General features: G+C 42.0%; 1 protein-coding gene across 2 annotated transcripts in view; it reads right to left on the reverse strand.

The window, feature by feature from the left end:
- Positions 1-12,851, reverse strand: part of dock10 (dedicator of cytokinesis 10) — a 42,557-nt gene that overhangs the window by 7,928 nt on the left and 21,778 nt on the right. For both annotated transcript variants that reach the window (XM_070906255.1, XM_070906254.1), the window contains exons 19-41: positions 12,704-12,796; positions 12,452-12,575; positions 12,204-12,325; positions 11,953-12,036; positions 11,001-11,093; positions 10,674-10,792; positions 10,285-10,354; positions 8,566-8,679; positions 8,369-8,440; positions 8,066-8,212; positions 7,707-7,790; positions 7,498-7,594; positions 7,307-7,339; positions 6,879-7,057; positions 6,070-6,186; positions 5,797-5,914; positions 5,569-5,690; positions 4,882-4,996; positions 4,465-4,531; positions 3,990-4,037; positions 1,382-1,483; positions 748-860; positions 542-657 (exon numbers count right to left, since the gene is read on the reverse strand). In XM_070906255.1, the coding sequence (XP_070762356.1) occupies positions 542-657; positions 748-860; positions 1,382-1,483; positions 3,990-4,037; positions 4,465-4,531; positions 4,882-4,996; positions 5,569-5,690; positions 5,797-5,914; positions 6,070-6,186; positions 6,879-7,057; positions 7,307-7,339; positions 7,498-7,594; positions 7,707-7,790; positions 8,066-8,212; positions 8,369-8,440; positions 8,566-8,679; positions 10,285-10,354; positions 10,674-10,792; positions 11,001-11,093; positions 11,953-12,036; positions 12,204-12,325; positions 12,452-12,575; positions 12,704-12,796 (2,349 nt within the window). The remainder of the gene's footprint in view (positions 1-541; positions 658-747; positions 861-1,381; positions 1,484-3,989; positions 4,038-4,464; positions 4,532-4,881; positions 4,997-5,568; positions 5,691-5,796; positions 5,915-6,069; positions 6,187-6,878; positions 7,058-7,306; positions 7,340-7,497; positions 7,595-7,706; positions 7,791-8,065; positions 8,213-8,368; positions 8,441-8,565; positions 8,680-10,284; positions 10,355-10,673; positions 10,793-11,000; positions 11,094-11,952; positions 12,037-12,203; positions 12,326-12,451; positions 12,576-12,703; positions 12,797-12,851) is intronic.

Below are 12,851 nucleotides of genomic sequence, written 5' to 3' on the forward strand. Positions count from 1 at the left end.
CCCGGACCCATTCTGACTTATATGTTACAATCTATTTATAATTTAGTCATCACGATTGTTGATACTGTAAATTTATTATATTGATATATTGCATGCCTGTCTGTCCTAGAAGATGGACCCCTCCTCTGCTGGTCTTTCTGACATTTCCTCCATTTTTCCCTGTTAAAAGGATTTTTTGGGGGAGTTTTTCCAGAAGAATTCCAAGAATCCAGGGTCTAAGGACAGATGGTGTCTTGTTATGTGCAAATTGTAAAGCCCCTTGATATTTTGATATTAGGCTATTTAAATAAAATTGACTAAAAGAGAGTAGAGCCAGAGGAATATAAAAAAAAGACTTATGATGTGACATACAACCTTTAAAATAAAGGTGCCAAAGCCACACAGCTCAGAGCTCAGGTTTAACATAATATTAATTATTACATACTTGAATATTCAGAGGTTTCACATATCTGAAGTACACAATATATACTGTATATACAGCACATAGCATACATTAAAATAGATCTAGTTTCAGGTTGTAAACTATGAAAGGACCACAGACCTTGTGATGGTGAACAAAGAGCTCTAGTACATCCAGCACAGTAAGGGACACCTCAGTGGACAAGTTCGCCTCGATATCTGTGGGACTCAGGGTGTCCCCATCCTGAATATTCCCATCTGGAATCAGATATATGAATAACTCAAATCCATCTCAGTAACTTTGTATTCATCTCAGTCAAAATATGAATGTGTGTGTGTGTGTGTTACCTGTCTCCATCATCTGCAGCAGCTTGGGGTTGGTGAGAGCATTCTTGCCCCTGATGATGGGCATAGTTTGGGAGCGAGCATGTCGGTGACCTTCCCCTCCAGATGATGCCATCCTGGAGGCGACAGCAGGGATCAGCAGCTAGTGTCAATCACAGCACTCACACGTATTATTTAATACTTGTTTAAATTACGCTGCAGCAAATGTACTACTAAACCTAGTACCAAGTTTAGATCAACCATCTCTAGAGATATTGCACATATTAGTTGGCAAATATAAATGGCATCCATGTCCAAAGGACATGCTGTTATTGGGAGTCTATTAACACATGGGAGTACAGAGACAGAGACTGGCAAATCACACAAAACACTGCAGGTATGAGGAGGGGCATGCTGAGAACACAGTCACAGTCTATAACATGGAAACACACAGTGGTCATGTCAAAGATGAATATACACAGGACAAGGATGTATTTATCTAAAGTGTTTAGTATTTAAATGGTCTGGAGTTTCTTTCTAGTTTATCACCAGACATCATTAGCATTAAGAACAATTTCAGCATCCAAAGACTCAGTATCTTTAAACAGTTTAGCTCGGTCATCGTGGCTGAGGTGTTTTCCTGGTGGAGGGTGATTACCATTGTGGGAAGAGGCTTGAGGGTTGAGAGGGGTGGTTAGAGCCCTTCAGGGTGCCATTGGCCTGGGTGGACTGGGCCAGCTTTAGTGCCGCTGCTAGCTTCCTGTTCACGAGCCAATCACATCAAAGCTAACATTAGTTAGTTTAGTTGAGACCGTCATTGTTTAGTGTCCATCATTATCATCATTAGTCAGTTATGTTAACTATGTGTGGCGTGCTAATAGTTGCTCAATAAAAATTGACCTTAGAGTGTAAATAAACACAAAAAAACAGCACTATTTTTGCACTTCTGTGACCTTGTTATAGCAACTAGGTCACATTGTATTCCTGTAAGGCTAAATGAAATGCTGAAAGCATACAGGAACTCCAATTTGACCTTGGAGCGATGAGAGCGGTAAGAGTCAGAGAGAAACATCAAACAGCTCATATAGAGAGGGAGGTCAGCCAGATGGAAAGGTTAGTGGCGTAGCAGAGTCAATGGTTTTAGTTTGCCATTAGTATAATATTGTGTAAATGTCACATCAACTCTTGGTTGAGTGTTAGTGGAGGGTAGAGGCTCGGGGTCAGCATTAATGTAAAACAGTGGAGATTAAGATGTACAGATGTGATGAAACCAAAAGACAGTTAAGCTGCAGCAAAAATGAGCTTAGTAATCGGATTTCAACAAACAGATGTTTAACGTATCACGTTCTTATGACGCTTAAATGAGGCTCTATCAGGAAAACAACTGCAAGGCAAATGGTGCCACGGCTAGCCAAAAGAAAGACGAAACAACTTATGTGTAAGCCAATCAACACAACGGCCTCGGAGCCCATTAAGGAAACTCAATCAAGCCAAGCAGCAGGTGAAGCCCAGCCAGTCATGAGGCAGGCAGCGGAGACATGGTGGGCACAAGGTCGACATGCAACATCAATGAGGCAAAGGTGTTGAAGGATGTAAAGAGCAAACAAAACTAGCACCAGCGTACATTTCCTGTTTATTTACCATTTATGTCAACACAGAAAGGGTGACTTGATGGAACAGAACATCAATAATGTGACACTGACAATCCATTAACAGCGGCAGCGTGCACAGAGAGGGGGGGGGCATGAGGCATGCAGTGTGGTGGGGAGACCACAATAGCAAGGTCGAACATGGAGAAAACATTACAATTATTTCTTTGTGTCTCTCTTTGTGTTTTGCGTATGTAGTGTGTATTGTGCATGTGCATGAGTGTGTCTGTGTCTTAGCTTAAGTCTAAAATATGCCTCGAGTTAAGGAAGTGAGGCTCCCTGCATCAACACAGACAGCAACAGGATACGTTAGAAGAATGTCTGGCATTAAACTGCAGCATCGCTGGTTAACTTCAAGACCCTGACAACCTATTTTCTCAGTGAGCTTCTTACGAGTGTTGAAACCATACAAGAACACACATGTTACAGCCAAATTTGGACCAACTTTGGTTATTTTACATTATAGATTTCAGTTTTGTTTTTTTTTTGCCTGTGCTCTTCTCACCACTTTGAAGTGGGCGGGGCTTAGTTAGAAAATGGTGATGTCATGTACGTCCATGTGGCAATCAGGATTTAGCAACATTTTAAACAAACTGAGGACAGTTGTGGGGTTGTTTGCTTATGCTGCTACTGTCAATCAAATGTGTTCAAATTTGATTTTCAGGCGCTTCAATGACTGAATTGTTCTCTGATATGCTGGCCGATTTCCTGTGGCTTGCTGGCTGGCTACACACTGCTAGCGTAATTCATCACTCCTGAACGTCAATGGGTGCCTACACTGACTCAGCCAGGCATCAAAGAGCTAACAGAGAGAGACACTGAGACAGGCACAGGCGTAAGACTGTGAATCCCCCATGGCCTGGTGTTACAGACGAATGTTAAGTAGCTAGCAGCCCCAGACAGGCTCAGCTACGTCTGAGAGCGCTAGCTAGGCTTCCAGCTATCTTTATTCTGTTAATGCCTCCGCACACAGTAAAGCAGTGTGTTCTCCCAGCCTTTTGTTGGCTAACATCTCAGCATCTTATTGCTGAAAGGAAAAAGAGGGCTAATTTAATTAGCTGGGAGGAACCAGAAGATGGAGGAGTCTAGCGGTGCCAATGGCTCAGCTCCAGTAAGAGCACACACACACACACACACACACACACACACACACACACATACACACACAATAACAGCCCCCATCCTGTGCTTGCCAACTACTACAATACAATATCCAGCAGTGCTTCTCTCTCAACAGCAAGATCCAGGAGTTTCACCTCCCCCTCTCTTCCCTTTCTTCCCTCCTTTTACCTCTTCCCCTCTTGAAGCTCATCCCTGAGCGTGCACACGCATGCAGAAAACATATTAGTATTTCTGCCCGACTGTGTCTGATTCATTCATTTGTGTGTGTGTTTGCACATGTGTCTGCGTGGCTGCATTTGCACATGTGTGCATTCATGTGTGCGCATGATTATATGAATTATGTATCAGTGAGTGGGGGGGTGTTACAACCTTAGGCTGCAGCATGTATGTTGAGTTAATAAGGTGTTTCCATATCTGCAGCATTACAATAAATGCATCTGAATGAGAACCGGTCCACCGCTTTGTCAGAGAAAGCAGTAAGCAGCACACACTCACCTGGCTATGTGGCGTTTTCCGAGAAACCTGAAGTGCTGAAGACACAGCCTGAAGAAAAGAAAATTGCAAAAACATATTGGGTGAAGGGTGAAGGTTTCCTTGTTTTTATATGTTTTGTGAGTTAAGAACGCAGGTTAAATAAAGTGCATGTGATCAAACAGAGTTGCAGTCTTGACGCTGACACAAACAGGAAACAGACAGTTAATTAGCTGCACTGTTCAGAGGATTGGGAGCTTTCACTGGAATTACAGTCTGTTTTTCTTCTCTCTCTCTTGCTGTGTCATTACTTTCAAGTGTTCCCTTCTGGTTCCACTCTTCCTTTTTCTTCTTCTCCTCTCATTCTCCTGTCCCCGTCCCTGTCTGTCTTGTCTTATGTTGTTTTCTCTCTGTGCACAGTATCACTAGTAATGAGCTGTGGTAACTGTAGTGGGAAAGTACAACACTAACACTGCATTGAAGAAAGAAGAGCACTTACTCCAGGATGTTAAAGAAGTCTGAGATCTCCTGGTGAATGGCCCGGTGCCAGTAGGACACCAGCACATCTGGAAACAGGAGACAGAAGACATCATGTCACACATCACAGCAGATTTCTAGAAGACTAGCATGAAAACTTTGATGCTGCTGGAGGGATTGAAACAGACCCAGTTCAAACTGTTACCAACAATTAGTGTTTTAACCTGCAAAAAAGTGCAGATATCTGTGGTTCAGTAACAGAAAAGAACGACTGTTGTCTAAATCTTCTGGGCTTCTGTTGATCTAGTGTGTCAGAAACCAACACACGTAGTATAGTACTAAATATAATAACCCATGAATAGCATTTACAAACAAAATTCGACAAGGGCTGGACTGTGTGAATCCTCCAAACACACGTTTGTGAAAAGCGATTTCTTACCCTCAGATATGGTTTTCATGATGTGCAAAAAGCACATGAGGAGGCTGCGGGTCTCTGCCTGGTCCAGCTTGTCACAACGAGAACCGTAGCCAATGAGGGACTGCGGCCGAGCAAACTAAGAAGAAACATCCAGACAGAAATACAGCCAAAGATATGCTGTGAGTATCAGGGCAGTAGTATTTGTTTATGTGAATTTGTGGGTTTTAGCAACCTGGATGGAAACTTAGATATAATGGGTATTTCATAAGCTGATGTAGTATTTTCAGATTCAATTTTACTACTTTTAGGCCAACACATAATACATGAATAAAGGTTTTACCAATTCCCTGCAAAAATGTGAGAAAAAAAAAGAGATGGACATGCAACAAAGGTCCCCGGCTGGACTTGAACATTGCAATTACATGATTAATCCTAGACCACCAGGATGTCCCAGCCTCAGTTTTTCTTGTTGGTATTAGAGCAGTGTGATAAAATGGAAGCCACAGGAAGTCAGAAATCAATATATAATGTAGAATTGATTATGAAAGACTCACAATGAAGAAGATGCACATCAAACATATCTAATTTAAGTTCTTTTGACAGATCTGCTTGCTCCTCCTCCAGAGTCAGAAATAAACACCATATGGGACGCGACACCGTAAGGTGATGGCTGTTTCTCTGCTTTCTTGACTCTTCTCTCTTTCTCACCTTCTCACATCCGTCCATCTTCTCACTGTTCCTGTCACTGTTGCTAGGGTTGGAGTCCACACTAATCAGAGAGCCCCGAGAGTCGGCCTGGTTACCCGTGGCAACTGCCAAGGATGAGAAGGCTGGTGGAAAGGGAGGGAGGCGGGGGTGTCAGCATCAAGGTCCTCATTCACACCTTTTTTAGATAGACACTAGACAGCTACACACACGCACACCACACACTGCTACCTGTGATGGAGTTGAGGACTTCTTTGGAAAAGGAGGCATCTACAGAGTTGCCATGGCGAGTAACAGGAATCACCCCTCCAGCCACTCCCCCTCCCACACTGAGGTCATCTCGAGAGCCCTGGCAGGGGTGCAGACAGGGGAGAGGACTTATTTAAAAAGGAAAAATATTTTTTGTTCCACCTCCAGTCTTATTATTTTACAATTCAGGCTGTTATTTCTTATCAGTTATGAGCAAATATTATTTAAAAGATATCAGTAAGATCTGTCCCTTACTTGGTCACTAGAAGTGAAGTAGATGGGGAAGATGTCCCTGAGGAAGAATCGAGGCATGTTGTCCAGGATCAGGCCATACAGAGGCAGGTAGAGAGATGCAATTCTCGCCTGCTTCTCCTGGAAAAGGCAGCCAACGAAAGGGGTATCGCATTAAAAAACAAATCTGCACATTCTATAGCCGGTGACATTATTTTGTAACACCCCGACAAGTCAACATGGTCTCTGATTTAGAAAGCTAGTCAAGATAGATTTGATATGTTTGCAAAGCCACTCAAAGTCCCCTTAGCCTGGAAAGGGTTATAGAATAAAAATAAAACTGCACTTACAATGTGCCCCTGGAGAGTTCATTACTACTTCATTAATGTATTTAAGATTTGATGGTCTATATCGCTACTGTCTTTGGGTAATCCACAGAAAATGTCAATGCAATTCCATAATATCTAATCTAATATCCTGCCAAGAAATGTTGTGGTTGTTTTGGAAACATGCTTATATTTGGCCTCTGCACACATTTGGTTTTGACTGTCTGACTACAGCCCTGCTGTTGTGTTGTGGTTGGCAATATTTGGTAGTGTTTAACAGAGGGCAGATTACTGACTCGGTCTAATCTGGATACTTCCCAGCATTCATTAAGGCATCTTCTCTGCCGCTCGCAGCTGCTACAAACAATCACATGTCAGTGTGTGTGTGTGTGTGTGTGTGTGTGTGTGTGTTTGAATGAGTCACACAGGAAGAATTTCTGCAGTGAGCTCATGACTCATTGTTCATGCCTTTTAGTTTCTCCCCATGTAAACATGTGTTCTGGCTACCTTGGTGGCATAGCGTGCATCCAGAGAGTGTTTGGCCATTAGAGTCTTCAGGGTGGCCAAGGCGAGGTGTCTCAGGTCCTGCTCGTCCTGGAGGGCCAGCCCCAGTTCCCGTAGCAACAGGCCGGTCAGGAAGTGCTTCCTGCAGAACTCTCCAGTCAGGTTGTACTCGGGCACTGACACTGAGGAGAGACAGCATAAAAGATTTACATTTTAAGTGGAAAATTAACTGAGCTGCACGTTATTTAAATAATGCCAATATTTGCTTTCCATCTGGGACTTAATTAATCCATTTACAAATAAAAATCTGGTTACAGTGAGCAAATAATTTTGACGAGCCAATTTTCCATGAATGTCATTAACGTCACACCACCGTAGCACACACTCTGCCACACATACAACATTACAAAGGAATGAGTGAACATATTTACCATGAGTACTTTGTGGCTCTGGGGATGCATGGTCTGACATGGACAAACAGTCAGAGGAAATGACAGAAAGAGAAAGAGAGGAAAGACAGAGTGTTAATAGACAAATGAGAGTGGGAGCTACTCGATGTATGACAGTTACCACATTAACACTGGTGTCACTGAACTACAGAGTTCGACCTGGGCTCTCTCACCTGTGATGCGAGCAGACGGTAAGGGCAGGCTGAGAGGGATGTAGTGTTCGTGGTTACACACCTCTCTCAAGAATTCAAATTTCAGCTCACACAAAACCTACCAGACACAAAAAGAGTATTGCATTGTATATCTATAAAGTCAAAGGGGCTCATTTTTACTAATACATACTGTTTCCCTGAAATCAATTATTTTCTTTTTTTTTTTTTACCTTGCTGTCAGTTGCAGTGATCATGTTTATGTAGTTGCTAATCAGTTTGAATGTGAAGCCTCTGTCCATGAGGGTAAAGCAACGCTGCAAAGAGACAGACAGAGACAAGAGATCAGACCCAACATCAGCTAATAAGACAGAGAGATAATTTAACACAGATGGAGTAATCAATAGGCAACAGTTATAACTGGAAACTATTTTCATTTGCAGACACAGTTTGTATCGATCCCTCCCAGAGCAATATACAGTAAGCTTAATAGCACATTATGTTCCCTTCACATGTACTCATGCTTGACTGTGTCCCACAGCGTCAATGTTTCATTTAACATTATAATTTAAAATCCACATTTCGCTCCCACCTTGACAAAAGCTGCCACAGCTAAGTTGGCACTACGTGTCTCTTCTGCCAGGTCTTTGTTTTTCCAGAAGATGTGTTCGGACACCGTCTCCACCAGGGTCTCCACGCGGCTCAGGTAGGATGAAGGGAAGCGCTGGGGCCTCGGAAGCTGTAGGAACACGGAGTCAGCATAAATTAAACATGCACTGTGTCCCAGGTCAGATTATACAAATGAAAAGGAACTTTACTGAACAAGAATAACACGTGGTTAAAAAATGTGATGTTTTCAGGAATGAGACACTCGAAGTAGAGTATGTCACCTTACCTTTACCTTGTCAGAGTCCACTAAATGTTGGGCCATGGACTTTACAATCAGCTCAAAGAAGAACCAGGAGAACTGAAAGCAGGAGAGGTCAAAGCAAGGTCAATCAAGGTCATCATTTTGTTTTGAGGCACTGATTTACTTTTCTATAGGACCTCAGAGGCATAAACAGAAGAGCAGGTATGAGGAGAGAGACGAACCTTCAGGACATTCCTGACTGCTGCCTGCTCGTTGCTCTTCAGGTCAAAGGTCATCCCCTTAGCCAGCTCCTCGTGAACGGTCCTGAAGCCGTGGGCCTCTGACTTGAACACATACTACACACAAAGAGGAAGGGAAAAGGAGTCAGAGCAGGAGTCAGCTAAAGACACAAATATATAATAGAGCTGCAACTAGCAATTATTTTCATTATCGATGGATCATTTTTGGTCTTGTTTGGAAAGCAACAGTAAAGAGATAACAGGATCTGAGGGTAGAGAAAGATCTCATGCAACAAAGATTCCCGTCCAGACACCAGGTGTGTTGCAGTTCATGGTCCTAACTAGAGCTGCAATGATTAGTCGATTAATTGACAATTCAATTGAAAAAAAAACGTAATCGTCATCATCAAAAGAATTCACACTTCCAGGTTCTCAAATGAAAGAATTTGCTTCTGTTCTTTGTCTTTTATTATAGTGAATTGAGTATTATTGGGTTTTGGACAGTTTGTCGGACAAAACAAGACATTTAATGACTCCAGAATATTGTGGACATTTTTTACTGTTTTTGGATGTCTCATAGACCAAACAATTAATTGATTTATCGAGAAAATATCGGGTAGATTCATTGATGATGAAAAGAGTCATTAGTTGCAGCTCTAGTCCCAACCACCAGGATGTCCCAATATGTCAATGATTTTCTAGATTAACTGATTAATTACTTGATCTATAAAATGTAAACAAATAAAATAAAATAAAATAATAGCATAACGTGTCTGCACAATTTCCTACAACTCAAGATGAAATTTAAAATGTCTCTAGGGAATGTTCGGTATTTTTTCTAGAAAAAAATGACCTCAACAATTAATGGATTATCAAAATACTTGCTGATTAATTAATCAATTAACTGTTATATGTACTAATACACACATTCGCAAATACTGAATCGATGCATGTGAACAAAGCACTTGAAATAAGGCGAATAAAATATCGTATATAAAAATCCACAACACGTGTGAGGTTTGATTCAGATAATATTACTGCATACTCCTCAGTTCATGCTACAGTGAATTCAACCCCCTCTCTTTCCCCACTTCTCATTGAACACACACACACACACACACACACACACACACACACACACACACACACACACACACTCATACTCAGCAGTTTAAATTGGGCACCACGACTACTGAACATCATGCCAATCTGTTACTATGGCAACCCTGGTTCCATTAGCTCTGCTAGTCCTCTCCTCTTCCCTCCCACCATCCGTCTTTGCCACTGCCTCTTCAAGCGCTGCAGTTTCCCTTCACTGTGGCCAACATGAAACAGGTCTCGTGGTTTCTCCTGCTCTCTCCTCTAATTCTCTTACTGATTTTCCCCCTAAACAAACATGGCCTCTGTTTCTGTTTTCCTCCTCCTCAATCATCCTTAATTTCGTCTTCTTCTTCTTCTCCCCCTACTTCTCTGTGTGTGTTTGCACAGTGATCTGGGCACACGGCCCTCGCCACACTCCTGTTGGTCCAAACACACACACAAACATACACATATGCAAACACATAAAGCCCCCCTTTTCTATTTTTCTTTCCCAAAATGAGCAGAGATTCCACTCCTTCATGGAAAACAACAGCCTTAAAAATGATCATATGATTTTCCTGAGCACACACACACACACACACACACACACACACACACACACCACCCTCTTTGTTATTATACCTTGATATAGGAGTGCAGGTAGTGATCCAAGTTTTCTTCATGGCACTTTGCAACAATGTGGACCAGAACTCTGCAGACACGAGACAACAACAAAGAGTTTTATTAATTATAGCCTTTTTCCTTAAACAATGACAGAAAACATCTGTCAGACACTGACCTATTTTCTCTTTTTGTCTCTCTCTTCAACAGCTGGCAGAACAGTTAAATTATTACAATACTGGATTAATCAAACTTTAAAAACCAAAAATAAAAAGTCGTAAATAAGCAATAAAAATAGGATATGGTGTTTTAAACTATGTGCTTTCCTCACTGTGTGCTTTACTACATCCACTGAGCCCCCACCCTGATGTCTACCCAGTTGTTATGGACATTGTAGTACCACGGCCTACCTGGTGGTGGCAGTCGTGACCTCGTCGTTGTCATTCTGAGTCAGGACCTTGAACAGCTGGTTGAAGAGCACTGGCAGAAATCGGATGATCACTGGGATTCTCTCCATACTGAGCAGACCCTGGGGAGGGGTGGAAAAGAGGTGTAGGAGGAGGAAGAGGAGGAGAAGTTGGAGGATGAGAAGGGTGGAAATATGTAAGAAACATAAATCATCAAGAGACAAAAAAACAAAATGATGTTTGGCATAAAGTGCTGAACTGATTAGACACATGGCCGTGTCTCAGTCACAATAAATTAAAATCGAGGGGAAATAGTGCCTTTTCTCTGACCTTCAGGCAGTTGAGGAAGTTGGAGGTAGGAGGTAGCGAGAGGTCCAGCTCTCTCTTCTGGCACTGCTGGAAGAATCGGTTCAGGTGGGGGTCCTGGCACAGAGGGAACAATCCATTAAAATCAGCAGCTAGCATCTGCAATAAGACTTAGTGGACTGGTTCCTCTTTAACTAAAAGTTCATCTTAAAATGTGAACTTCACCACTTTGCAAATCACTCATTAAGTCTTAAGACATATGTTTGTCCTTAGCTTTTTGAAATGACAACACAACCTCATATTCTTTCTTTATTGCTCATTGGTTGTCTGTGAATTCATTTGCTTTTTTAAACTTCTTGTTTTAAATGTATTTATACATTGATTTATTCTATCTCTAACTTGTCTGTAAAGGCAATTTTAAATGTCCTTCATAAATCAGTGTATTTAATTTGTCTTTTATAAAGTATCACAGGTGAAATTAAGATATAGGCTGATCCCATTTACATCACCCAGCCAATCAAGAGACTGCTCTGTCCAAACATCCTACTGGCAAACTGGAAACAGAAACAGTTCATGTGCCACATTAGAGGAAGTTACCACTTAGTTATCCACTAATGCTGACTGCGCATCTTGGGCTCAAATTGCATTTGTTTAAATATTTTTGCATGCTGCATAATTTGTTTAATTTGGTCATTTTAGGTCCATTTTACAGTTCCAAACAAGCAAACCTCATTCATTTTAATTCTGCTGGAGAAAGCTGAGATGGAACAGCTCCTAAAATGAAAATGAAAGAATCGGTAGAAAGCCATCCATTTTCTATTCCACTTATCCTGTTTCAGGTTTCAGGTTCATGTGGGGCTGTAACCTTTTCCAGCGTTCACTGTGCAAGATGCAGGGCATCCCTTGAACACATCGCCAGTCTATCACAGTGTCAGTGAGGGGAGACTGCAGACACCCAGGTGATGGGATGTCTTACCTGAGTGTATACTGTGGAGACGACATTGGTGGACACTTTGAAGATAGCTTTTCCTCCATCGACCCATTTCACATCTGCTCCATTCTGTAAAAAGAAAAGAAAGTTTGAGTCAAGTTATCACAAGCTGCAATGATTAATACCCTTCTTTTCTCACAAATTTCTGATTTATTATTTATCAGTATTTTTAATATTTGTACATCCAGTGCCCATCTCCCTCCCTCTTTCACTTCCCTTTCCTTCCTCCCTCTCACCTTGGTGTTGCTGGCCTCCTTGATGGCCAGGTATCCAGGCGGCAGGTTACAGGAGACAGGGATGCTGAACTCCTGAGACGACAGACGGCCTTCTTTGAGGAGAGGCAGCCAGGAATAACCCACTAAAAAAGAGCACACACAAATGCAAAACACAACATGTGAATGGTGGACAAAACCAACCTCAAAAATAACCTGCTGCTTAATAAATGTTTCAGTAAATTACAGCTCCAGATCTACCACAGACTCACCTGGGGTCTCCAGGGTTTCTTTCCTCTTTGCATTCGTCTTAGCGTTGATGTCACAGGTGACATGGTAAAAGGAGAAAAGAAGGTGGTGCTTTTCATGAAGCTGAGTCGGAAGCTCAATCTTCGCCTGGAGACACAATAACATGATAGATTGTCAAGTTATTAGTAAACATCTTCTTGTTCATGTTCAAGATTGCTAAAGCTAAAGTTAATCCACTTCCAGGTTCTAATGATATTTATGTGATGATCCTTCACCTCATCATAGAAGTCGGGGTTCTGGGAGTGATGCAGAACTGTGGAACAGGCTGCTGTGGTGAAAACTGGACCTCCCGGCTTTCCATAGATGCACTAAAAACAAGAAAATTAAGTCATGCTCAGCCAGTTTCTCATGATAGACAAAGTT

Source organism: Enoplosus armatus, chromosome 5 (assembly GCF_043641665.1).
Source record: "Enoplosus armatus isolate fEnoArm2 chromosome 5, fEnoArm2.hap1, whole genome shotgun sequence".
Taxonomy (NCBI): domain Eukaryota; kingdom Metazoa; phylum Chordata; class Actinopteri; order Centrarchiformes; family Enoplosidae; genus Enoplosus; species Enoplosus armatus.